This window comes from Pan paniscus, chromosome 1, assembly GCF_029289425.2.
Source record: "Pan paniscus chromosome 1, NHGRI_mPanPan1-v2.0_pri, whole genome shotgun sequence".
In the NCBI taxonomy this organism is placed as follows: Eukaryota; Metazoa; Chordata; class Mammalia; order Primates; family Hominidae; genus Pan; species Pan paniscus.
The window spans coordinates 209,446,964-209,470,225 of NC_073249.2; the positions used below are offsets into that span (position 1 = coordinate 209,446,964).

A 23,262-nucleotide genomic window follows, 5' to 3' on the forward strand; every position below is an offset into this window, starting at 1 on the left:
GGTGGGGCAAGGCGGGGCGGGGCGGGGAAAGGCGGGGCAGGGCAGGGCGGGGGCAGGGCAGGGGCGTGCACCTCGCTCCAAGCTCACATGCTGTCCTCCGAGGGTCTCATGGGGGACTCTCAATGCTGAGCACCAGAGCTGAATGTGAGCATGAAGGGGCTGTGCCACCCATTCCCGGCCCGGTCACCACCGAGCTGGCCCTGGGAGACACAGTCGTGGGCCCAGAGATCACCCACGATCACCTGCCAGCACCTCACCAACTCTGCCTCCCTTTAATCCCCACAGACACCTGGGAGGTGGGTGCTATCATTCCATCCTCATCCCATAGCTAGGGCACAAGAAATGACCTGTGCAGGGCCACCCCGCCAGCAAAGGGCAGGGCTGCGAATTCAGACCCGGGGTCACGTCCGCTCTGCACGGCTGCACTGAGCATGTGGAAGGGCCATCTTCTACAGGCAATTAGCACAACTCCCTTCCCTGTCTTTATCTCATTCTTATCAACACTTTACCGCTGAGGAAACAAACTGACAGGCTAAATGATGTGCAAAGTCGCGCTGCTTAGGACATGGGAGGAAAGCCAAATTCAAACCTAGCGTGACCAGTCCTACCCCGTTTGCCCAGGACTGTCCAGGCTGCGGCACTGGAAGCCCCAAACCCAGGAAATTCCTCAATCCTGGGCAAACCAAGACACTTGGTCACCCTAACGGGACTCCAGTGCCAATACTCAGCCTCCAAGCCATGGATGGATCCCTCTCTGTGGGCTCTGTCTGATTCCCCAACACTCCTGCCCTCAGAGTCTGACCTGGTTGAGGCCAAGAGGTTGTGCACCAGGAGCAGATCTGCCCTGCCTGACGCATTTCTCAGGGAGGCTCGGGTGCAACGACCAGTCCACCTCTTCCCAGCAAACTGGTTAAGGTCTCTGGGACTCTGTTCATTCATCTGTAAGGTGGGTGTGAGGTCATCCTTTGGAGCAGAGACTTCACTGGATGCTGGACTCTCCTAGCTCAGGGCCATCATGGGAGCCTGTAAGGGATGGAGCGATGGATGTCCCTGCCAGCTCCAAGACTGGTGGCCAGACCCCAAATTTCCTGTAACAATCCATTTTGGAATTGATTGTACAAAATTTGGTATTTTTGGTGTGTCTTTCTAGAAAGATCGTTAACTATTTTTACTAGCATTTCCAAGAGGTCTATAAATCACCCTTGCCTACCTCCGAAAAAGTTAACAATTCCTACAGTAAGGCCTACTTGTTACTAAGCACACAAGAAGGTGGACACAGATGTTGGTGTCAACCCAACAACCCAGACCAAGGCATACAGAAAGTGCCACTGCAGAGAATGCTGTCCTGACCTGGCTGTGCCAAAATTTTGCCTTTAAAAACAAAACTAAACTAAAATCCAGCCGGGTGTGGTGGCTCATGCCTGTAATCCCAGCACTTTGGGAAGCTGAGGTGGGCAGATCACCTGAGGTCAGGGGTTCAAAACCAGCCTGGCCAACGTGGTGAAACCTCATCTCTACTAAAAATACAAAATTAGCCAGGGGTGGTGGCGCATGCCTGTAATCCCAGCTACTTGGGAGGCTGAGACAGGAGAATCGCCTGAACCTGGGAGGTGGAGGTTGCAGTGAGCCGAGATCACGCCATTGCACTCTAGCCTGTTCAACAAGAACAAAACTCCATCTCAAAAAAAAAAAAAAAAAAAAAAAAAAAACCTGAAATCTATCAGTGCCCCTGGCTATTCTGGAGGAAGTGGAATAGAAAAAGCATCTTGAAGTATGGGCTATTGATATTCCCCTCATTAGTCCTGTTTAATTTCCTTTTGTTTTCTTCAATTATGACAGCCAGCCTAGTGTTTCTTCTCCAGCATCGACACTTTAGGACGGAGGGTTGGGCAGCCAGCCACCTGGGCCATCTGGGCCACCTGGGTCACCTGGGGCCAGCAACCACCTTTGCTGCGAGTCTTACCCTTGGCAGCTACTCCAACCTTGCCCTGTACAAGCAGGTGCCAGGGCTGAGCTAGTGCCTATGCCTGCCCACCACCCTGGGGACCCAGTGAAGACTGAGCCATAGAGAGGTGGCCAGGCATCTTCCGGCTCCTGCACGTGCTGGGCTGCCCACAGCTCAGCTCAGCTCAGCTCAGCTCAGCTCACCTGCAGCCCCCATGAGGAAGGAGGGACCACCGAGCCTCTAGTCAGAGAGGACAGGGAGGCCCAGCAGGGGAGTGACCAGTGCAGGCAGTGATGGCGCTCAGCCTGGGTCTGCATGACATTCACCGTGGCCTGGGATTGTCTTGTTATCTGTTTGCTATTTGCAAGAAGCAATAAACCCACAGGCCCGGAGGCAGACCTACAGGGTTCAGCTCCTGACCCCACCACTTCCTGCCTTGGTTTCTTCCATTTTAAAGTGGGTGTGATAATATTAATAGTACCTACTGCACAGAGCTGCCGTAAGATGACTCAAGTTGCTGCTAATGGAGAGCTCAAAGCAGCCTCTGGGACCCATGAGTCTTAATACAGATTAAGTGGGTAGTGGTGGTCTCTCCCCGCATGATCTCCCTCCCCTACCATGCCCATATCAGAGAGGCAGGTCCATGAGGGCAGGGGCTGCTGCTGGAACCCAGTGCCAAGCACAGGGACTAAAGCTCCAGCCAGTGCCCACCCTGGGCCAGAAGGCCTGGAAGAGCCGGGGTGGCACCGATCGAAGGAGACACCGATACAGAGATAGAAGCTGAGATCGGCAGAGAGTGAGCGTGCAAACCAGACCACCAGGGAGGAAGAGACGAGTGAGTGCTGAAAGAGAGACAGACAGAGGTAAGGCAGAAGAAAGAATGCCTGCGTGTGCACGAGGGTGCAGGTGAGCAGGTGCAGTCAGGGTTGTTTCTCCGGATTCATTTAACACCTAGAAAGTGAAGCACTGAAGGCAAAATCAGGTCCCTGGCTGAGCCCCCGGCACACAGTAGGAGTCAAAACTCCTATTGGCTCCTTGCCTGACGTAAAGGGATTTCCTATGCCCTGCTGATCGCAGGCAAGCGACTGCCTCTGCCCATCTCCTTTCCTTGGTCCTGCTAGCTCACTCAGCAAACCTCATGGAGCGTCCATGCCTGCCGGGCCCTGAGGACACAGCATGGCCAGGGAGATGCCCAGAGTCCTGTTTACGGCCCGATGCAGAGAGTGCGATGGAGGAGGGAGTGAGGACTAAGGGAGCCCAGAGGAGAACTAGTGGAGGCAGTTGGGCTCCATGGAGAAAGGGGCAGGAAGTCAGAGTGACCACGAAGATTCTGCCCAATCAGAAGACAGCCTGAGAGTCCCAGCAGGGAGAGCAGTGGGTGCAAAAGCCTGGGGGAACACAGTGCTCAGGCAGAGCCTTTGGGGGACTGGGACCTGTCCAGTGGCTGGAGAAGGGGAACCCAGGGGATATCGACCAAGTGCAGCCTGGGGGGCCTTGACTTTGGGCCACAGGCGGCCTGGATAGTTCTGATGCAGGGTCAGATGTGATAGGAGCTTTGTTCTATCACGTCTGCCTCATAGCAGTCAAGCCTCAGCATGAGGCCCAGAAAGCGTCCCCAGGCACTGGCTGTGGCTGCCCTGCTCTGCTCTGAGCTCTGCATAGGGGAGCCACGTGGAGCCTGCAGGCCTCGCCTGCATGATATTGAATGGTGGAATCCAGACACCTCACCTGGCCCTCCACCACCCCACACCTGCACCCACACCTGCACCCACACCTGCATCCGTGCCTGCACCTACACATGAACATACACCTGTACCCACACCTGCACCCACACCTGCACCCACACCTGCACCTACACCTGCACCCACGCCTGCACCTACACATGAACATACACCTGTACCCACACCTGCATCTACACCTGCACCCACACCTGCACCTACACCTGCACCCACACCTGCACCCACGCCTGCACCCACACGTGAACATACACCTGTACCCACACCTGCACCTACACCTGCACCCACACCTGCACCCACGCCTGCACCTACACCTGCACCCACACCTGCACCCACGCCTGCACCCACACATGAACATACACCTGTACCCACACCTGCACCTATGCCTGCACCTACACCTGCACCCACACCTGCACCTATGCCTGCACCTACACCTGCACCCACACCTGCACCCACGCCTGCACCCATGCCTGCACCTACACCTGCACCTACACCCGCACCCATGCCTGCACCCACGCCTGCACCTACACCTGCACCTACACCTGCACCCACGCCTGCACCTACACCTGCACCCATGCCTGCACCTATACCTGCATCCATACCTGCACGCATACCTGCATCCACACCTGCACCCACACCTGCACACACCTGCACCCACACTTGCACACACACCTGCACACACACCTGTACCCATGACTGCACACAAACCTGTACCCACACTTGCACACAAACCTTTACCCATGCCTGCACCTACACCTGCACCCACACCTGTACCCACACCTGCACCCACACCTGAACACATACCTGTACCCACACCTGCACCCATGCCTGTACCTACACCTGAACACACCTGCACCCACACCTGCACCCAGGCCTGCACCTACACTTGAACACACCTGTACCCACACGTGCACCCACACCTGCAGCCATGCCTGCACCAACACCTGCACACAAACCTATCCCCACACTTGCACACAAACCTGTACCCACACCTGCACACATCCCTGCACGCACACCTGCACCCATACCTGCACCCACACATGCACACACACCTGCACACACACCTGCACCCACACCTACACCCACACCTGCACCCATACATGCACAGTATCTGCTCAGCACCCATTTGCCCGTGCTTAGCCAGAGGGGGCAACACCAACATCTTGAGGCTGAGACTCTAGGTTCCCCTTGGTGACAGTGCGGGGAGGTGGGGAGTCCACAGGGCGGGATGGCTCAGCCAAGGCGGTTGCCCTGCTTCCCACATAGGCTGTGAGAACTGCAGGGAAGGGTGGTTCTGTTTCCACAGGTAAATCCACATCCAAGACTGCTGGGCGGTGGTGGGCATGAAAGGTTAGAATTGATGCAACCAACACAAAGCTGGGACCAACCCAGAACAGGTAGGGCTGGGGAGGGGGAGCGGGAGAGTTGGGGTTTCCAGGCTTGATCAGACCCCCAGCTCCCAACTGGACACTGCCCAAAAGACTCAAGCCACAGTCAAGAACTTATATGATACAGCCACGTGTTGCTTTAACGACAGGAATAATGCCGTTCTGAGAAAGGCATCATTAGGCAATTTTTTCATGTGATCATAGAGTGACCTTACACAGATCTAGGCGGTAAAGCTGACTACACACCTAAGTCATGCTGTACAGCCTGTTGCTCCTAGGCCTCACACCCGTACAGCATGAGACGGTACTGAACACTGCAGGCGATTGTAACACAATGGTATTTGTGAATCTGAACATATCTAAACATAGAAAAGGTACAGTAAAATATGGTATTGTAATAGTATAGGACCATCATAATATGTGTGGTCTGTTGTTGACTGAAAGTCACTATGCAGCACGTGACTATGCTAATATAACTGAACAGTTTCCCTCCCTCTCACAGGCATGCACAGGCATCAGCTCACGCTTCTCAGGGGCCCTCCCGCTAAATGCCCTCCAGAGAGCCTGGCCCACCCCGCTCTCACTCCCCTCTCTCGCTCCCCTCCTGGGTTCCTTCCTGGGCTCCTCGGATCAGTGGCAGGTGTGTCTGCCTCACGGCTGGGCACGTGTATGGGGCTGACCCGCATCCTCTCCTGTGGGTGAGACTCCCTCACTGGGGCACCTGCTCTGCAGGACCTGTGCTGTCACTGGGCTGGTGTCACCACCCGCTCTATGAAGCTCGCTTCTCTCCCCAGGTACCTGGGAGGAGCCAAGAGCCTGGTCTTCACCTGTGGTCAGCAGCCCCCATCAGGGCCCACTAGTCATGTAAACACCATGGACCAAGGGTCCCAGGGGTAACTGGAGCCCTGGAAGGCTCAGAGTCAGGCAGAAGGGAAGAGCTGGTGTGGGAAAAAAGGGGAGATTTTGGGGAGAAAGAAAGCAAAGGAGAGAGAGAAGCCAAGTCAATGCCTGTACTTGCACTGCAGGACAATACGGAGAGAATAAGACACTGGCCCTGCTCACAGATATTTTGCCATCTGGAGGGAGGATGGTGTGGGCATACGCACCCACAAGACCCAATGGAACACGGGGCTGATGGGGCAGAGGACGGCAGACCAGGTGGGGGCTTCAGAATCAGAGGCACCCTGAGATCCTGGCTCCACCAACGAGTGTGTGGTCCCGGGCACCCTGAGCAAGTCCTGTGACCACAATGACACAACAACTGACACGTGGTGCTTCCTCCCACCAGGCACAGCCCTGGGACCTGCATGTACACGGAGCTGCTTAGTCCTGGGGCAGGTTCTATAATTATCCCCCATTTTACAGGAGGGAAACCGAGGCCATCAGTGGGAAGGCCAGCCAACCCAGCCCCTGAGCCCACACTGACCACCATCCAAGCCCACTTAGACAAGGCATGCAGGGGCAGCCAGGAATGCCTCCTGCAGAGGTTGCCTCCTGTGGACCTTCCCTGCTGCCCGGCTGCCAGGCTCACAGAGGACCATTGCGTAGCGGCCACTCTGCCTGAGTGTGCATTAGGCACTAGCCTACACCCTCTGCATATGTGACCTCATTCATTCTTCCCAACCACCCAGGGAGGGAGCCTCCCTAATTACACCCAGGGCCTGACCTCCACTGCATTAAGCCCTCAGCCTAGCAGCTGACATTCAGCGGATCCATGTCCATGGCTCTATTTGTTCCTTGCCAAGTTCCAAAAGGACTGGGCAGCTGCCCCTTGGGCATCTGCCCTCCCCCTCTCCCTGCAGCCGGGCTCAGAGGGGAGGGGGATGTGGAAGAGACACACAGAGTGAAGGGGAGGCGAGGATCGGGGGCTGGCTGGTGCCAGCTAAGACTGGGGGGTGGCTCACAAGGACAGGACTGCCCCTGCCATGCCAGCGCCCCTTCCTCACCTCCCATCCCATATGTCCTCTCCACGATGTCTGTTCATCCGCCTTCCCTGTACCGGTTCCCTTTTTCCTCCAGGTTCCCTCCTGCTCCAGGTCAGGCTTCACCAAGCCTGTTCCCTGAGCCATCAGCTCCCAACTTCTTTTTAAAATCATGAAATCTTTTCATCACCTAAATCTTCTGGTTGGGGGGAAACCAAGTGCTAGACACAGGAAAGATCTGAGCTCCTCCAGGTGAGGAGAGAGGGGCCTGGAGGCCTGACCCTCAGCCATCTACTGCCCCACAAGACATGCCTTGAGATGCTCTTCACCCCCTCCAGGCCCGAGTTTGCAACCAGCCAACTTATTTCTGACCCTCCACATAAGAAGGCCCTATGGGGTCCCAAACCCAACCCTACCTCCCATGCCTCACAAACTTCCTGAAAGGGAGTCCTTCTGAACATCTAAATTCAAGCCTTCCTGATGCTGGAAAACGCTCGTCTTCCTTGTGAACTTGTTCTTGTCGGAGCCTCCTGGGAAGTCTCCACAATCTTTAGAAAATCCATTTCTCAAGTTTTGCTTGCCAACTTTTAATTTAAAAAACATAACAGGGTGACAACCACAATGACACACACATTAACAAAAAAAATTAAGACAAACTGCCGAGCAGAGCCGACTCCATGCAGTGATAGGACGTGAGACCCTGCGTGCTCTGGCAGTGGCCCAGACACCGGGCGCTCCTCCTCGGCAGCTCCTGGGCACTGGGAGGGCCTGGTGCATCTTTTCACCCTCACGCCAATTTGCATACCATTACCCAAGAAGCCCTGCGCCTGAATTTCTCTTTTGCAAATTCCCACCCGTTTCATGTCATAAATAAGATAGGAGACAGAAAACTAATACAGCCCAGTGATGCATTATTCATGCCGCGTCACACTCGTATGATAGATTTACAACAGCTAATACATGCAAACTAAGTTTAGGCACTAAACATGAAAATTAAGGGTGGGGAAGGCGGCTGGGGAGGGGGGTGGGCAGGGGAAATCAAGGGGCTGTTGGTGTTCAGGAGCCCAGAGAAGTTTCTTCTCTGTCCTGCTTAGGGACAAAAAGCATGAGAGCCGGTATGAGAGGCCAGTGCAGAGGTACCGGCAGGAGGCATCAGATGCAGAGCAGATTGCTGACCGCACGCGCTTCAGGAAGCACCTTCATGCTCCGAAGCTGGTTAAAACCAAGCCTCGGTCAGCTGCTCTGCAACGCCCCCACCCCCCACTTGGGGAAACATTACAGACAGAGCCCATCTCCCTGAGGGGCTTCTGGCCTTAACCACCCTTTACTGAGCACCTGCTCTGCGTCAGGCCTGGCCTTGGGCCATGGGGATAGGATGGTAACAATGGGAGCCAGCCAGGCCCAGTCCCACCCTACTCAGCTTCAGTCTGGTTAATCCCATAACCGGCCCCAGGATGTCAGCATGTAGCTGTGGTGTGTGTAGGAGGTGAAATGGTCCAGACGGGCTTCTCCAAGGATGGGAAGCCCGGGTCTAATGGGGGAGGGGCTGCCCCAGTTAACCCCACCACAGCCCCTCAAGGCAGGAACCAGGCCTGGGGCCCAAATGCTGACGCCACTTGCCCTGAGTTCCAGCACTTTCCAGGCAGGACCCAGGCCTGTGCTTCTTGCAACTGCACCAGGGAGGCTGAAAATCTGCTTGGGGGAAGGGGGTTGCCATAGAAACACCGCAAGGCTGGTGCGGGTGCAGGTCCAGGCAGGGTTCTCACCCTTGAGTGACACTGTTGTCCATCTGTCCCCGGCTGCCATCCAGGCAGGGACTATCCCCACTGGCCACAGACCCTCTGGACAAGCCCCTTCTGCAAATTCCTCCCTCCCTTCTCTTGGGAGGGGACTCCCTGCCCTACTTCCTTGAAGGCACAGTTCTTCCCAGGACACTTCCTTAACTGCCCCAGTGCAGAAAGAATGCCTAACCCCCCGAATCTCACCTTCCTGCAGAGTCCTGCGAGGGCCCTGCGACCGCCCTGCACAGGCGGCTCCGCCGTGGCGGAGGAAGGTGCCGGCACACTCACCCCTAACTGGCTGAGAGGCTGCGCCGTGCCCGGCCCTGGGACTCACTGGTTAACAAGGCAGTGAGGCGCCGGTGCAGACGGACAACTGCACTCAAGGAGATAATTGCAGAAAGTGACCAACACTCTGAAGGCAATAAAGTCGGGTGATGTGCTGAGACCATGAAGGGGTAGGGATGACTCGGCTGGAGCAGTCAGGGTGGCTTCACTGAGGAGGCGGCAGTTAAGCCGAGACCCAAGCTAAAGAAGAGCCACACAGGAGGGGAACAGTGCTCCAGGCAGAGGGAACAACAGAGGTGAAGGCCTGGTGGTGGGAAGGGGCCAGCATGGCTGCACACTGCAAGCCAAAGGGCCTGGCTTCTAGTCCACATCCCCATCTGTAAAATGGGCCCAGCGGGTCACTCCTCAGCATTGCGGAGATCCAATAGCATAACGTGTATTCACAGCCCAGCCGGGTCCCCAGCGCCCCATGCTGTCACTACTGTTGTCCTCCCACAAGCCAGGGTGGCAGAGACGCCAGCTCACACCTTGTCAGGGAGCAGCCTTGCAGGGCACTGGCCCTCCATGCAGCCGAGCACACCTCAAGTGCCGCAGGCCTGCTATCAGCCTGTTCCCAATAAGTTTTTTTAAATTAAGATGCAACAATCATCCCACAGCCAGCTTCCCCCTCCAGCGATCGGTTAAAATGAACTCCAAACGACTGGATTAGACTTTGAAGGTGGTGCGATCTAGATCATGAACGCGGAGGACGCGGTGTTGACACGGGCCCCGGTGAGCGACATTATTATTTAACAGGCCTCGCTTCTGCCTCTGCTGGGATCAAGGAGCTGAACAAGCAGTTGGTGGGCAAGCGTAAAACCCAGAGACAGACCGCGGGTGCCAGCTCTGCAGGGGATGGTGGCACAAAACAGGTCAAGGCGGCCCAGCAGGGACCAGCTGGACAAGGCGCAGAGTCCAGGCCATGTGGGCCTCAGGGAGGCAGTCTTCGGCTCAGGCGCCCCACCCCTGGAGGCCTTCTGGCCACTCGCGGGCTGCCTCTGGCCTAGGTGTGGCTCGCGGCGCTTTCTTCTGGCCAGAACATCACTTCCCCTCTTCCTTCATAGTCACACACCAACTCACCCGCATAGCCGAGCTCGGGGATCCTGGCCTCCAGACAACTGTCTCCTGCTCCTGTCCTGCATCCAGCTGGGTCTGGCACCCCTCTCGCCTCCTCTGGGATCCCGCCTCCCCTGGGCTTTCCCTGTCCCTGGTCTCATGACACTGGGCGGAAGCTGACAGTCCCAGCTCTGTCTCTGCACACTGGACTCCGAGCTCCTGGACTGCTGAGCCCACCTTGCTCATTTCTGTGCCTCCAGCACCTCATACAGAGAGCCTGGAATTGGGAGTCCCTGCTAGATGCCAGTGATCCAGGCACTGTGGAAACAAAGATGAACACAACACAGTCCTCGGCCCGGAAGGCGTGCTCATGGAAACAAGAGGAGCTCCTGGGAGTTACATCTGACGCAGACAGAAAGCTTTGGGGGGCCCAGGCAGCCCAAAGGAAACTGAGACTTCTGCCCACCAAGGTGGGTGGGTTAAGCACAGGGGTTAAGACTCAGAATGCCTGTGTTCAAATCCCAACCCTGCCTCTTCTAGCTGTGTCACCTTGGGCAAGTTACTTAACCTCTCTGTGCCTCTGTTTCCTCATCTGTAAAGTGGGAATAATCGTATTCATCTCAAAGCGTGATTTGAGGATTAAACGAGATCCTATAGGTAAAGCGCAAAACTCATTTCTGGTCCAAAGGAATCGCTCAATATACATTGGTTTACTTCCTGAGGGTGGGAGGAGTCAGAAAAAGCCCCTTAGAGGTAACACAGTCCTAGATTAAGCCCCTGTGTTTTCACATTTGGTCCTGGGCCATGCTAGCCACAACCTCAGCCAAAGCACATGCCTGGGTCTCCTGGCTTGGAGCATTGAACGGCTCTAAGAATCTCAAACCCCATAGGGGGTTTTCTCAAGCCTGGGGCAGATTCTGCCACATGGCTGCCAGCAAGGAATGCCCTTCCTCTGAAGGCAGGCGTTCTGCTGCAGACATCACACGCGAGGCACAGCCCACAGATGCTGAGCCCTAGGCACACATACGAGACCACAGCCAGTGAGAGAGCAGCAGCAGCCCCGGCTCCAGGCGGCTCCCCCAGGCCTGGCTGGCCATGCAGTGGCCACTGTGGTGAGCGTGGAGCCAGGCAGCCCAGGAGCAGGTCAAGCAGTCATTAGCAGCAACCAGACGGAGCCATTTCCAGATCTCCAGCGCCAAGGTGGAGCCGGCTTCCCCTGTATTCCAAGCAGCAGGAGCATGGCTTTATTAAATATGCATAGCGATCACCTCGTTACTGTGCCGAATGGTTGTGTGTACTGAGGGCAAGCTGCCCGCACCGCGCAGCGAACAGAAACTTTTCCATTTCCCTGGCTGCACACGGGGGCGTGTGCTCCCTCTGGCCCCTGCTGCAGAGGCTCCCTGGCCACCCCTTCCTCCATCTCGCCTCCCTCCAGCCAGCAGCCCTCCTGATGCCCCCCGAGGTGTGCAAAGCAGGTGAAAGGCCATATTGATCCCCTTCTTTACAGCAGCTGGTCCAGAACTAATCTTAAATCATCACAGCCTCGTGCTGTAGCCTGGTGGCCACTGCGGCCCCAGGGATGGTCTCGCCAGAGCTGAGCTCTGTGGGCTGGTTGTTGACTGCACTACGGCTGGCAAGGGGCAAAAACAGGTGAAAGCCAGGCAGGGCCTGACCCGGGCCCCTGTCCTTCCCTTGGCCATCCGTCCCATGCTCCTGGACGGCTGCTGGCAGGAGGAAGGCTGTCTTCCAGTGAGGCGAGAGGATGGCAGACCTGCAGTGTGGGCTTGATGCCCCACACCCACTGACAACACCGACCCCGGGAGCAGCTTGATTTTCCAAATAAACGACATATACAGCAATGCGGATTTAAGATAGGTAAATTATTACAATGACAGCAAATAATGTTCACCCAGCCCTCGCCACGTGCCAAGACCGTGTGAAACGGCCCTTTCGCTTGAATGTTCTCGGTTTGTCCTCCTGCTAACTCCCCACTGGTACTGTTATCATTCCATTTTACAGATGAAGTAACTGAGGCCCAGGAAGGCTCCATGACTTATCCAAGGTTGCATAGCTTGGCAGGGGCACAGCTACGGTCCCGTCTGAAGCAGCCTGCTCTCCAACTGCACACCTCCAAGGGGGTAGGGTGCCAGCTGCCCAGAGTTGGAAGTGGCCGGGACACAGGCAAGGGCTGCTGTCTTCAATGACGCCTCCCCAGTCCTACCCCCTCCTGAAGTCTCAAGTGCTCCTGAGCTGCCAGAAGAGCCTGGGAGGAGCCCCACAGGCCCAGCTCACAGGGGCAGCTCTGTGCCCTGGGGCCGTGCCACTCACACCTCCCCTGCCAGCAGCCGGCAGCCACTTCTCTGCTCTTGCAGGCCCCTGCCTGTAATTTCTGGCTTCCCCTCCCTCCAGACCCCTTCATTAAAAGATTCTTCCTTGGAAACCCCTCTCAGTTCACCCTGCCTCCTGTTTTCTGAGCTGCCTCCTACCTGGTGTGCCCCAATTCTCCTACTGGCAGCACTGAGAGAATGTCCTCTGACCAAACCTGCACCCTCCCATCCCATTCTCTCTCTGTTCTCGGCTTCTTCCTGTCTCGGGCCCCACTCCCCCCATATTGAGAACAGGGACTGGGTCTCCCTCATCAGACTAGAGGCCCTCAAAGGGCAGGCTGTGCCTCCTCCGTTAGACTGGAGGCCCTCCAAGGGCAGGCTGTGTCTCTCTCCACAGACTGAAGCCCCCACCTCCAAAGACAGGCTGTGTCTTCCACATCAGACTGAAGGTTGCCCCAAGGGCTGGGTCTCCCCCAGCAGATTGGAGACCCCCAGAGCAGGCTGGGCCTCCTTTCCTCCTCACACCACTGCCCTGAATGGGCGCCCAGCACACTAGGCCTACAGGCCGAGCACCTGTCCACCAGTATACTCCTGGGCTGAGTCAGACGCTGTGCTAGGGGGTCTGCAGGAGACCGCTTGCAGAGCAGTCAGACCTGCTGTGAGGACAGTGCTCAGACACTTGGGGGCTACTGGGAGAGGCAAGCCAAGGGGTCAGGCATGTCCTTCTTCCTGGCTTGAGACCCAGATGGGTCAGGGGACCCGAAAGGGCCTGGGAAAGCTAGTGCTCCTCGCTCACCTTCCTCTCAGAAGGCCAAGGAAGTGCAAGGCCCTTGGAGGAAAGAGATGGGGTGGGGTGGGCTGGGGTGATAGCAGGGAAGCCCCCAGCGTGAACCAGGGGCTGGGAAGGGAGGGGGTGGGGTGGGCTTGGGGTAGAGCAGGAAGCCCCCAGCATGAACCAGGGGCTGGGAAGGGAGTCTGCAGCTGCAGTTGCTCCAGCTGTTCTTGGGGGAGAAAGGGGACCGAGGAACCGGGAGTGCTAAGGCAGGAGTTTCCCTCCTGTTGGTGTCTCACTGTCCCTTGGCCCAGCCCAGTAGCACCAGTGAGGCTAAAGGTCTTCACTGCCAGGTCCTGGCATGAGTCCAGGACATGAGGTTGGAGCTCATGCTGCCCATGAAGGGTGCCCAGCCCAAGAGTCACCATCAGCCCCCAGGCCCCTGCTCCTCAAAGGAGCAAAAGCTCACCCACTGGTCCTGCACATGGCACTGCCTCTCCCTTCTGTCTAAGGAGCTAGGCTGGGTAACTCCACCTCCCCTTCCCAGCACCCAGGAAGAGCTGCTGATCAATTATCTCCTGGGCTGGCACTGGCCAGGTACCATGGCTTCCAAGCATCATCTCACTCCATGAGAGATGGTTAATTATATGTGTCAACTTGACTGGGCCACGAGGAGCCCAGATATTTGGTTAAACGTGGCTCTGAGTGTCTGTGAGGGTGTCTCCAGATGAGATTAGCATCTGAATGGTAGGCTTAGTCATGCACATGGCCTTCCCAGTGTGCGTGGGCCTCACCCAATCTGCTGAAGCCTGAATGGAAAAGGCTGGGAGGGGAGAATTCGCTCCCTGCCTGACTACCTTCCACTGGTTGTTTCCTGCCTTCAGAATCACACTGAAGCATCAGCTCTTTTGGGGTCTCAGGTCTGCCAGCTTTTGAACTGGAAGGCACACCACTGGCTCACAGGTTCCCAGGCCTCCGTATTCACACTGAACTATGCCGGCAGCTCACCTGGGTCTCCAGCTTGCTGTCCACAGATGCTGGGGCTTCACAGCCTCCACCACCCCATGAGCTGACTCTTTATAATAAATCTCTTCCTATATATGTGTGTATACATATACATGCGCATACACACACTCACATACGTCCCATTGGTTCTGTTCCTCTGGACGACCCTGACTGATACAGTAAGGAAAAGGATTCCAGGAACGGGACACTTATTCCCATTACAGACTGGAAGCCTCGTGCTCCCACGGGAGCCGCACAGAGGCGCCCAGATGCAAGTGGCAGAACTGAAAGACAGTCTGGTAGGTCCGGCTCCAACGACAACACCTCTGTGCTGCTACAACACCAGAAACACCAGAAAAGCAAGCCAGGGAAAGGCGCGGACGGCATCCCCCAGACTCAGCCCCCAGTCTCAGAGCTCATCCATAAGGCCCCGTGCCTCAGTTTCCCCCTTTATCAAATGAGAGTTGTGTCATCTGGAGCCCAGCCCTGATCATCTGTGCTCTTAAGATCCCAGGACTCCACTTAGTGTCTCTGCCAGGCTGTTGAGCAGCTGATTTACAGCTGCATGAGAGAGAACTAGGCAGGCGAATGAAGACCGCCCCTCATGAGGAAGCGCCCTGGGAGAGCTCCACTCCAGGCCAGGTGGCGACTCATTGCAATCGATAATCCAAACAAATCAAATATCACCAAAATACCTTTTGGGGAACCATGGTGAGTCTCCTGCCCAGGATGGACTGCAGGTGTGGTAAGGTGAGCGGACAGTGCTATTGGTCAGAGACAGGCACGGGCCTAGGCTGAGCCAGGGACAAGCCCCCCAGACCAGTCCCTCATCCTGGGGGCCAAGGCATGGGCAGTGCTGGAACCAGGGTAAGGCAGGACCCAGGCAGCCTCTCCCTCCATGTGGTTTGAAGAGCCCAGCGGATGGCTGCATCCACCCTGGCCACACCCTCAGCATTGCCCGGGCTCTGTGGGTACAAGTCCTGGGTACCAGTCCAAGGACAGGGACCCCAATCCCACTTCCACAGGCAGCAACCGACACAACTCAGGATCCAGGCCACAGTGCAGTGCGGCTGGGCACTTTCTGTTCTTGGTAGCCTTGGCGAGGTGTGGCAGAGGAAGAGGTCAGGCCCAATAGGGACCTTGGGCCCCCTCTGCTTCCAGACAAACTCTGCCCAATCGATCCCTGGGATGCCACTGGGAGCTGAAAGCGGTGCCGGGGTGGACATAAGAAAGGGTCAGCAAAAGGAAGGCAGGCCTCCAGGGCCACAAGCCAAAGGATAGTGCAGTACCTGAGGCTGCAGGGTGGTGGCTTCCAGGACAGTGACCCGGGGCCCACAGCTGGCCCACACGGCATCCTCCAGGCTCAACAGGGTGCGGACAGGCCCAGGCCCCACAGTCAGGCACACAGGAGGGCTCTCCAGGTCCCACAGGACACCTCCTGCAGGGAGAGAGGGGAGGAAGGTCAGGGGCCAGGAGCGGCAAGCAGGTCTCCTGGGAACGCAGGCCAGCAGCAGGGGGCTCAGCGGGGCCCCTCACACCCTCTCCCCGCTCTCCAGGGCCTTTCTCTCTCCATCAGCTGGGTGGTGGCTGTCCCCATCTGCCTCCGACTCCCACCATTCATGTCCCACACCCAGCCACCCCTACTCTCAGATTCGTCCATTCCTTCCTCCCTCCATTCTCTTTCCCCCTTCCCTTCCCTGCCTCTCTCTCTCTTTCCCTCTCTCCCATTCATTCATTCCGCACACATGCAGTAAGCACCTACTCCACCCATGCCATGCACTGGGTGCTGGGAAGACAGAAAGGAATCAGACACAGGTCCCGCCCTCTAGGAAGCCCCACTGGTCAGAGCAACCAACAGGTTAATCAACAGTTATCACATGACACACCAAGCACAAATGAGCAGGCGTGCACAAGGGCCTTGAGAACTGCTGAGATGGAAGGAACTAACTCTGCACCAGGGGAAATCCAGGGAGGCTTCTCAGAAGAGGCAGCATGATATGGTGGAAAGTGTCCTGGACCCGGAATCGGGAGACTTAGGGTCTGGCCCTGGTTCTGCTACTACTAACTTGCTAAGGACCTTGAGCACATCTCTACCCTTCACGAGGCCTCAGTTTCCCCATCTGTAAAATGGGGTGGGGAGCTGACAAGATTGTCTCTGAGGACTTTTCTGATGCTGTAGCTTATCTAGACTGAATCTTGATTTCTCATGAATCTTCTGGCCGACTCCAAGGCACTTCTGTCAAATTTACCAAGATCTCTTTCTCTTCCAGAAACACCACTGCTGCCAGGTGAGGTGGAGGGTGGTTTTTTTTTGTTGTTTTTTTTTTTCTTTGAGACAGAGTCTCACTCTGTCTCCCAGGCTGGATTGCAGTGGCACAGTCTTGGCTCACTGCAACCTCTGCCTCCCCGGGTTCCAGCGATTCTCTTGCCTCAGCCTCCGAAGTAGCTGAGATTATAGGCGCCCGCCACCACACCCAGTTAATTTTTTGTATTTTTAGTAGACATAGGGTTTTGCCATGTTGGCCGGGCTGGTCTCGAACTCCTGACCTCAAGTGATCCACCCACCTCGGCCTCCCAGAGTTCTGGGATTACAGGCATGAGCCACCGTGCCTGATCCAGAGGATGTTCTGAGAGGCAATGAATCCCCCAGTCTGCCATCCCTGAAAACCAAACAGACCTAGGAGCCTGGCCCAAGCAAGGTCCTCCCCTCCCCTGGGATGATCAGCGCACCCAAGAACCATTTTCTCCGGCATCCAAGCGGCGCGCGCCAAGATTGTTTCTTCTCAGAAGTCACACCTGATGCCACACAGAACCCCGGTGGCTGCCCTGTCTTGTCAGGGTGCCAGGTGGGAAAGGGGGGTTGAAGAGGAAGCTGGGTCCCAGCCTGGAGCAGCCTGGGCCATGGCACGCTCTGGAGAGACAGGCAGCAGTGGCGGGGGACTAGAAGGCAGGACACAGCTAGCTGTGAGCTTGTCAGTGCCCTGCTACCCCACCTGCCCTCCACTGGGTCCCTGGTAAGAGTACAGAGCAGCCCATCACAGGCAGACCCTTCCCCTCTGAGCCAGCTGCTTGGTGGCACGATGGGGCACAGCTGTCTCCAAAGCCGGAAGGGCCCCAGGGTACGTGATGGAAGCCACTGCTGGGGTGTGGTCACAAGAGCCAAACTAGACTCCCACCCCCTCCCCATCCTTCCCTACCATACCCTGGCCTATCCCATGCTCTGCCAGGCCCAGTTTTCCCTCCCTCCCCACCTCTTTCCCATCTATAAAACAGGTTCCCCTTCTGCCCTTATGCCCTACTTAAAATGGGCAGAATCCAAGCTCCACAAAGAAGCAGGGGAACAGGGACTCCCTTCGACCTCCAGGCACACAGAGCGCTCTGCCCGGCCAGCCAGCGTGAGCACCAAGGGAAGCAGGCAGAGCAGGGCAGTCCTCGGCCTCAGAACTTCTGTGTGAACTTGGACGGGGGCTTCGCCTCTCTGGACCTCAGTTTCCCTTATCTGCACACTGGGCATGATAACCACGCCTGCCCTTCTCCGGATGTTGCAGGGAGTCAATACAATATGCAAGAATATTTATCTGGGCACACAGTCAGGGTCTTGACAGCGGTTGTTACGCAGCGTTCTGTGTCCACACACCAGGCCCTCCTTCCTTGAATTATTTCCTTAACTCCCAACAAGCATGTGTGGTAGATACTATTATTATCCCTGTTCATAACGGAGACAACCGAGACACAGCGAGTTTAAATAACTACCCCAATTCACTCAGCTACAGAGGAGTCTGTGTCCGTGGCTCTTACTGTTTGATGCCATTTGCCACAACACAACAGTGTGTGGAAGCAAGTGTTGACTTCATTTAACCAACGTGACAACGGCGACCCATGGAGCTAAGGCCTTGCACAAAGACACCCAAGGGGTGACAGGCCAGACGGGTTTTGAACTCGGCTCTGTCTGACTCTGGGCCTGGCCTGCTTCTCCAATCCCACTGCCCTCTCAGGTTTCTGAAGGCCTCTGCAGCTGGGCCTGGCGTCCAGGAGGGGCGAGTGACCCGAAGGCGGCCAGGCCTCCGCCAGGGATGCTGGTCCACAGCAGGAGGCTGGAGCCAAGAAAATGCAAGGCTTTGCGCGCCCCCCAGTGGCCAGAGGTGAGTAGTGTTCGTGGCTGGAAGCTGGAGTCTAATTAGGCTGCTATGGCTGAGATGGGGGCTGGAAAAAGCAGCTAGGGATGCTGAGAAAACACCCCCCCAAAACTGGAAAGTGGGGCTCTATCCAACAGTGATAGCCACCGGAGCCATTGCATCCACTCCCCTGGAACAGAGCCTCGCTGTGGCAGCCTAGGGTAGGAGCTAGGGTCTAAAACCCTAAGGACTGCATGAATGCCATTCCTGCATTTGCTGGGAGTCTCCAGAAATCCTCTAAGAAGTCGACTCCAGGGCAGAATGATGAACTGTGATCAAGTTTAATAATGCTAATACTGATAGATCAAAAAACTCATAAAGGCTGGGTACGGTGGCTCACGCCTGTAATCCCAACACTTAGGGAGGCTGGGGCGGGCGGATCACCTGAGGTTGGGAGTTCGAGACCAGCCTGGCCAACATGGTGAAACCCCTTCTCTACTAAAAATACAAAAATTAGCTGGGTGTGGTGGTGTGCGCCTGTAATCCCAGCTACTCGGGAGGCTGAGGCAGGAGAATCACTTGAACCTGGGAGGCCGAGGTTGCAGTGGAGTGCCACTGCACTCCAGCCTGGGTGACAGAGTGAGACTCTGTCTCAAAAAAAAGCTCATAAGGGACACTGGACAGGAGTCCCTGAGTAGAGGGCCCATAGTGGGATCCTGAACAAGAGACTTCCCCTTGCTGGGACTCAGTTTTCCTATCTGCACCATGAGGACAAAACTCTGTCCTCTGAGATTATTTCCAGCTCTCACACACCGTGATTCTGAGATCCTAAACCCAATTGCTGTGAGCTCTGGTGAGAGCCGCCCCTGCCTGATGGGAGCCCCGCCCTTTCCACCCCCTCCTCACCTTACCCTCCAGTGGCTGTGGGAAAGCACGCACATGTTCTGGAAAACAGACCCACACGCACAAGCCTGCCCCCTGTATGACAGCCCATTCTTCTGAGCCTGGCACCAGCTCTTGTGGCCAGCACCAGGGAGATGAAGGCCCTGTCTCAGCAAAGGCACCTTCAGGAGGCTGGCATCCCTCCTCCCCCAGCCAGCAGTGGAGAAAGCCCCTGGGTCTCCCTCAGGGGTCGAGATTGGGCTGGAGCCAGAGAGCAGGTCCCAGAGTGAAAGTCATCACGGCTGAGAGGGGCCCAAAGGGCAGCCCCTGCCTGGTGACAGTAAATAGCGACTGTGATGATGATGACTGTGATAAAGGGACACGTGGGAGGTGCCAATCCTCCAGGTTGTGTCGTGGCACTCGTGGGAATTGCCATGTCTACCCTTCACAACCATTCTATGAAGTGGGGCTGTCCACACCCCCATTTCACGGGTGAGGAAACTGAGGATTAGAGGGGCAAAGGAAAGGCCCAAGCTCTCACAGTGGGGACTCAATCCCGGCAGCCTGATGCCCAACCCATCCCTTACCCATTATGCCATCTGCCTCCTCAAGGGGGGACTCCGAACCACAGCCCCAGCGCCCAACCAGGGATACTCCCGCATCCCCACCCAAGGCGTGGCAATGCCCTTGTGCCTTCTCAGAGGCAGGGGAGAACCCAGGTAGCACGCCAGCAAGGACAGTGGCCGGCTGTCTCAGCTCCGGGCCCCAGCACCCTGCTGCATGCCTGACACCTCAGGGGCACTGGCTTCTTGAGCAAATGAAGGAGTGAATGAATGAATGAGAACAAGCAGATGCTCCTGAGGACAGCAGAGTGACTGCCATGGCCACATTGCTCTTGGCCTCAGTTTCCCTGTCTCTCAGCTGCAGGTGGGACTCTGAGGCTGCTCCAGCTCTGCCAGTCCATTCCTCCACGTGGCCTGGTCACCCTGGAGCCTGGACAGTCAACTGTCAGCTGCTGGTTCTGTGGGTTCTGTCCTACAGACCTATATGTGTCTGGTCCTGTCCTTCTCCAATAAGCCAAAGCATGGCCAGGAATGCCAGTTTTAGCAGGAATGCCAGTCTTGGTCTCAGCCTAATCCGGCAGGACAGTGAACATGTCACTTCAAACACCAGCAAATATTTCATGGAGTACCTGCTTCTAGACGAAGATGAGGGGTCTAGATTTCCACAATCTCTGGACCCTCCACACCACCAGGGCCGCCATGGTGGGTTCTGAGGTTGATACAGAGCCTGCGAGGTTGATGCGGGTGCAGTTCCAAGCCCTGGCTCTGCTGCTGGGATGGGTGGGGGTATCTGAGGGGTATCTAAGGCCTCAGTGAATCTGGATGAGGGCCAAGCTGATGCCAGTCCCACAGCTGGTCATGGACCAGGTGGATGATTCAAGACCCGGCCGCATGTAATCCAGGTGGAAGGTGATGGGGGTGAATCCCGCCCACCACATACCATGTAGCAGGTCCTGAGAACACAGCTGCCTGCTTGGGCCACCTCTGAAAGATACCACTGGGTACGGGTGGGGAGACCAGGTAAGGCAAGCCCCTTCTCAGGGGCCTCCTTGGCCACAGCCAAACTGGACACCCAGAGAGTAGGTTCACTGGGAGAGCGTGACCACCAAATTCACCTGCCCAGGTGGTGCCTCAGCCTCCCAGCCAGCCAACCTGCCTCCCCTCCTGTCTACCAGCCAGAGGGAGCCCAGTGCTCGGCCACCTCTAACATGCCTCTCTACTCCCTGACACACTGAGACAAGTTGGAGCCCTCGCAAACAGCTCTGTCTGCCCCCGGGTCATGCCCATTGCCACTTCCTCTTCCAGCTGTCCAGCAAAACGGCTTCCTCTCCGGGTTCCCCCACCAAATCAAGCATTCTCCTGCCTCCAGGCCTTTGCGTGTACTGTTCCCTCTACCAAGAACACCATTCCCCCAACTCTCCACTTGCCTGGCTTCTTAAGATCTCAGCCCCAGGATCCCCCTCCTCAGGGAGGCCTTTGCAGCACACCCTGCCCCACACTTGGGTAGTGAGGCTCTCACACAACACTCTTTCCTTTCCGTAGGAGCCCTCGGCATCATGTATAATCTTATACTTCTGCCTGTTTACTAACCGATTCCCTCTCCCTCTATAGACTGTAAGCTCCATGAGAGCAGGCGGCCTGTCCATTTTGCTCACCACTGTGTCCATGGCATATAGTACGTGCTCAGTAAGCATTTGGTGCACACATGTTTGCAAGGCAGGAAAGCTGGTAGAACATCTCAGCCTTCAGACCCCATGGCCTCCACTCTACCTGGACAAGCCAAAGACCCCTCACGTCTGCAGAGAGCTCAGCCTGGGAGGCAGGGTACTGCGTGCAGGTTCAGCTCAGTCAGGGGGCTCTGGACAGTCTGCTCCCATCCAGAAAATGAGGGCGTGGGGTTCAATGGTCCCAGTGGCTCTTTTGGTCCTGACTAACAGGCTCCAACCCCAGACTAGAAGCCAATGGGTGGACCCCAAACCCCATGTTTTGGGGTAAACTGTGCCTCCTCATCTGTATGTTGAGGTCCCAGCCCCCAGTACCTCAGAATATGACCTCCTTGGGAAGTAAGGTCATTGCAGATGTAATTAGTTAAGATGAGTTCATACTGGAGAGGGACAGGTCCCTAATCCAATATGATTTCTGTCCTCATAAAAAAGTGAAATTTGCACACAGACACACAGCCAGGGTAAACACCATGCAGAGGCTGGAGTTCTGCTGCCACAGGCAAGGAAACACCTGAAGCAGCTGGGAGTAAGGCCCTTCCCTAGTGCCTTCTGAGGGCACATGACCCATCCAAACACGGACCCCAGGCTTCCAGCCTCTAGGATATGCGACGCTACATGTCTGCCGTTTGTGGTCCCTGTCAGGGCAGCCTCACCTCCTTCCAACCCAGGTGCCCAAACTGGTGAATCGAGCAGTAAGAGGGAATGGGCCAAAGCCAACCCAAGCTGGGGACCAGAGCGCCAGGGTGGCACAGGCCGGGCTCACACTGTTCCGTGGGAGCCAGTTGGGAGTGGTCGCTCTAGAACTCCCCATGAGTCTCCGCAGATCTGAGCCCATATTTACATTCACACGCACGCTCTGTCTGACGGTGAGAAGGGTTTTTTCCCTCCCTCTTCCCCATTTAATTAAAAACTATAAATGCCTTATCAAAAGCTAATTAAAAATACCAACACAGTGCCAAGTGGCAAAAAAAAAAAAAAATTAGCTCAGTACAAATATCCGTTTATAACCCTGTAACAGGCTGTGATGGCGCGGCAATCACAGCCTGGCTGGCGGAAAAGGTAGGGGAGAAGAGACGCTGAGGGCCCTTCAGGCTCCTCTGCCCCTTCTAGGGGACTGGGGGCTGGCTACACTCTCTACTCAGCCCCCTTCATCAAATCGGGGCTGAACAAGCCCAGAGGACGGGGACCACAGCACTCCACATGGCTGGGGAGAAGGTGCGTCTGGTCTCCAGTCAGCATCATCTCAGTAAAGCAAAGGCAATTCTCAAGGGGTGCATGAGAATTAAGATAACACACATGCATTAAGCACTTTACCCCTGCCCTGGAGCACAGCAGTCCAAACATGGTTAGCCCTGCCCTCCTGCCCTCCTGACATCATAACCTGTGCTAGGGATGGCTCAATAAAACAACCCAGATGGAAATACTTGACTCCACTGAGCCCTTGGCCTGGCCGTGTGCTTTGCCCTCATGGAGTTGTCTAACCCTCCAGGACCCATGAGTGGTGGGCACTGCCCTTATTCTCATGAAGAGTCCCAGGCACCAAAGAAGGGAGGCCACGCAACAAGGGATACAGCTGTCATCGGGCAAAGCCTAAACGGGAAGCCAGGTCTCTCCAACCTGTGAGTACCTCTCTTATCCACTACAGTCTCCTGCCAACAGATTCCACTGCCCACATGGTAGTGAGCACCCTATTCCAGCAGGTATTCACATATGGGGGACCAC

The 23,262-nt window shown here is 56.2% G+C and overlaps 1 protein-coding gene across 10 annotated transcripts in view; it reads right to left on the reverse strand.

Annotated features, from left to right (window-relative positions):
* The window catches only part of ARHGEF10L (Rho guanine nucleotide exchange factor 10 like), a 158,208-nt gene that overhangs the window by 17,538 nt on the left and 117,408 nt on the right, over window positions 1-23,262 (reverse strand). For 9 of the 10 annotated variants that reach the window (XM_055097507.2, XM_034956671.3, XM_055097528.2 and 6 more), the window contains one exon: window positions 15,546-15,694. The exons of the other annotated variant lie outside the window; for it this stretch is intronic. In XM_055097507.2, the coding sequence (XP_054953482.1) occupies window positions 15,546-15,694 (149 nt within the window). The remainder of the gene's footprint in view (window positions 1-15,545; window positions 15,695-23,262) is intronic. 10 annotated transcript variants of the gene reach the window in all.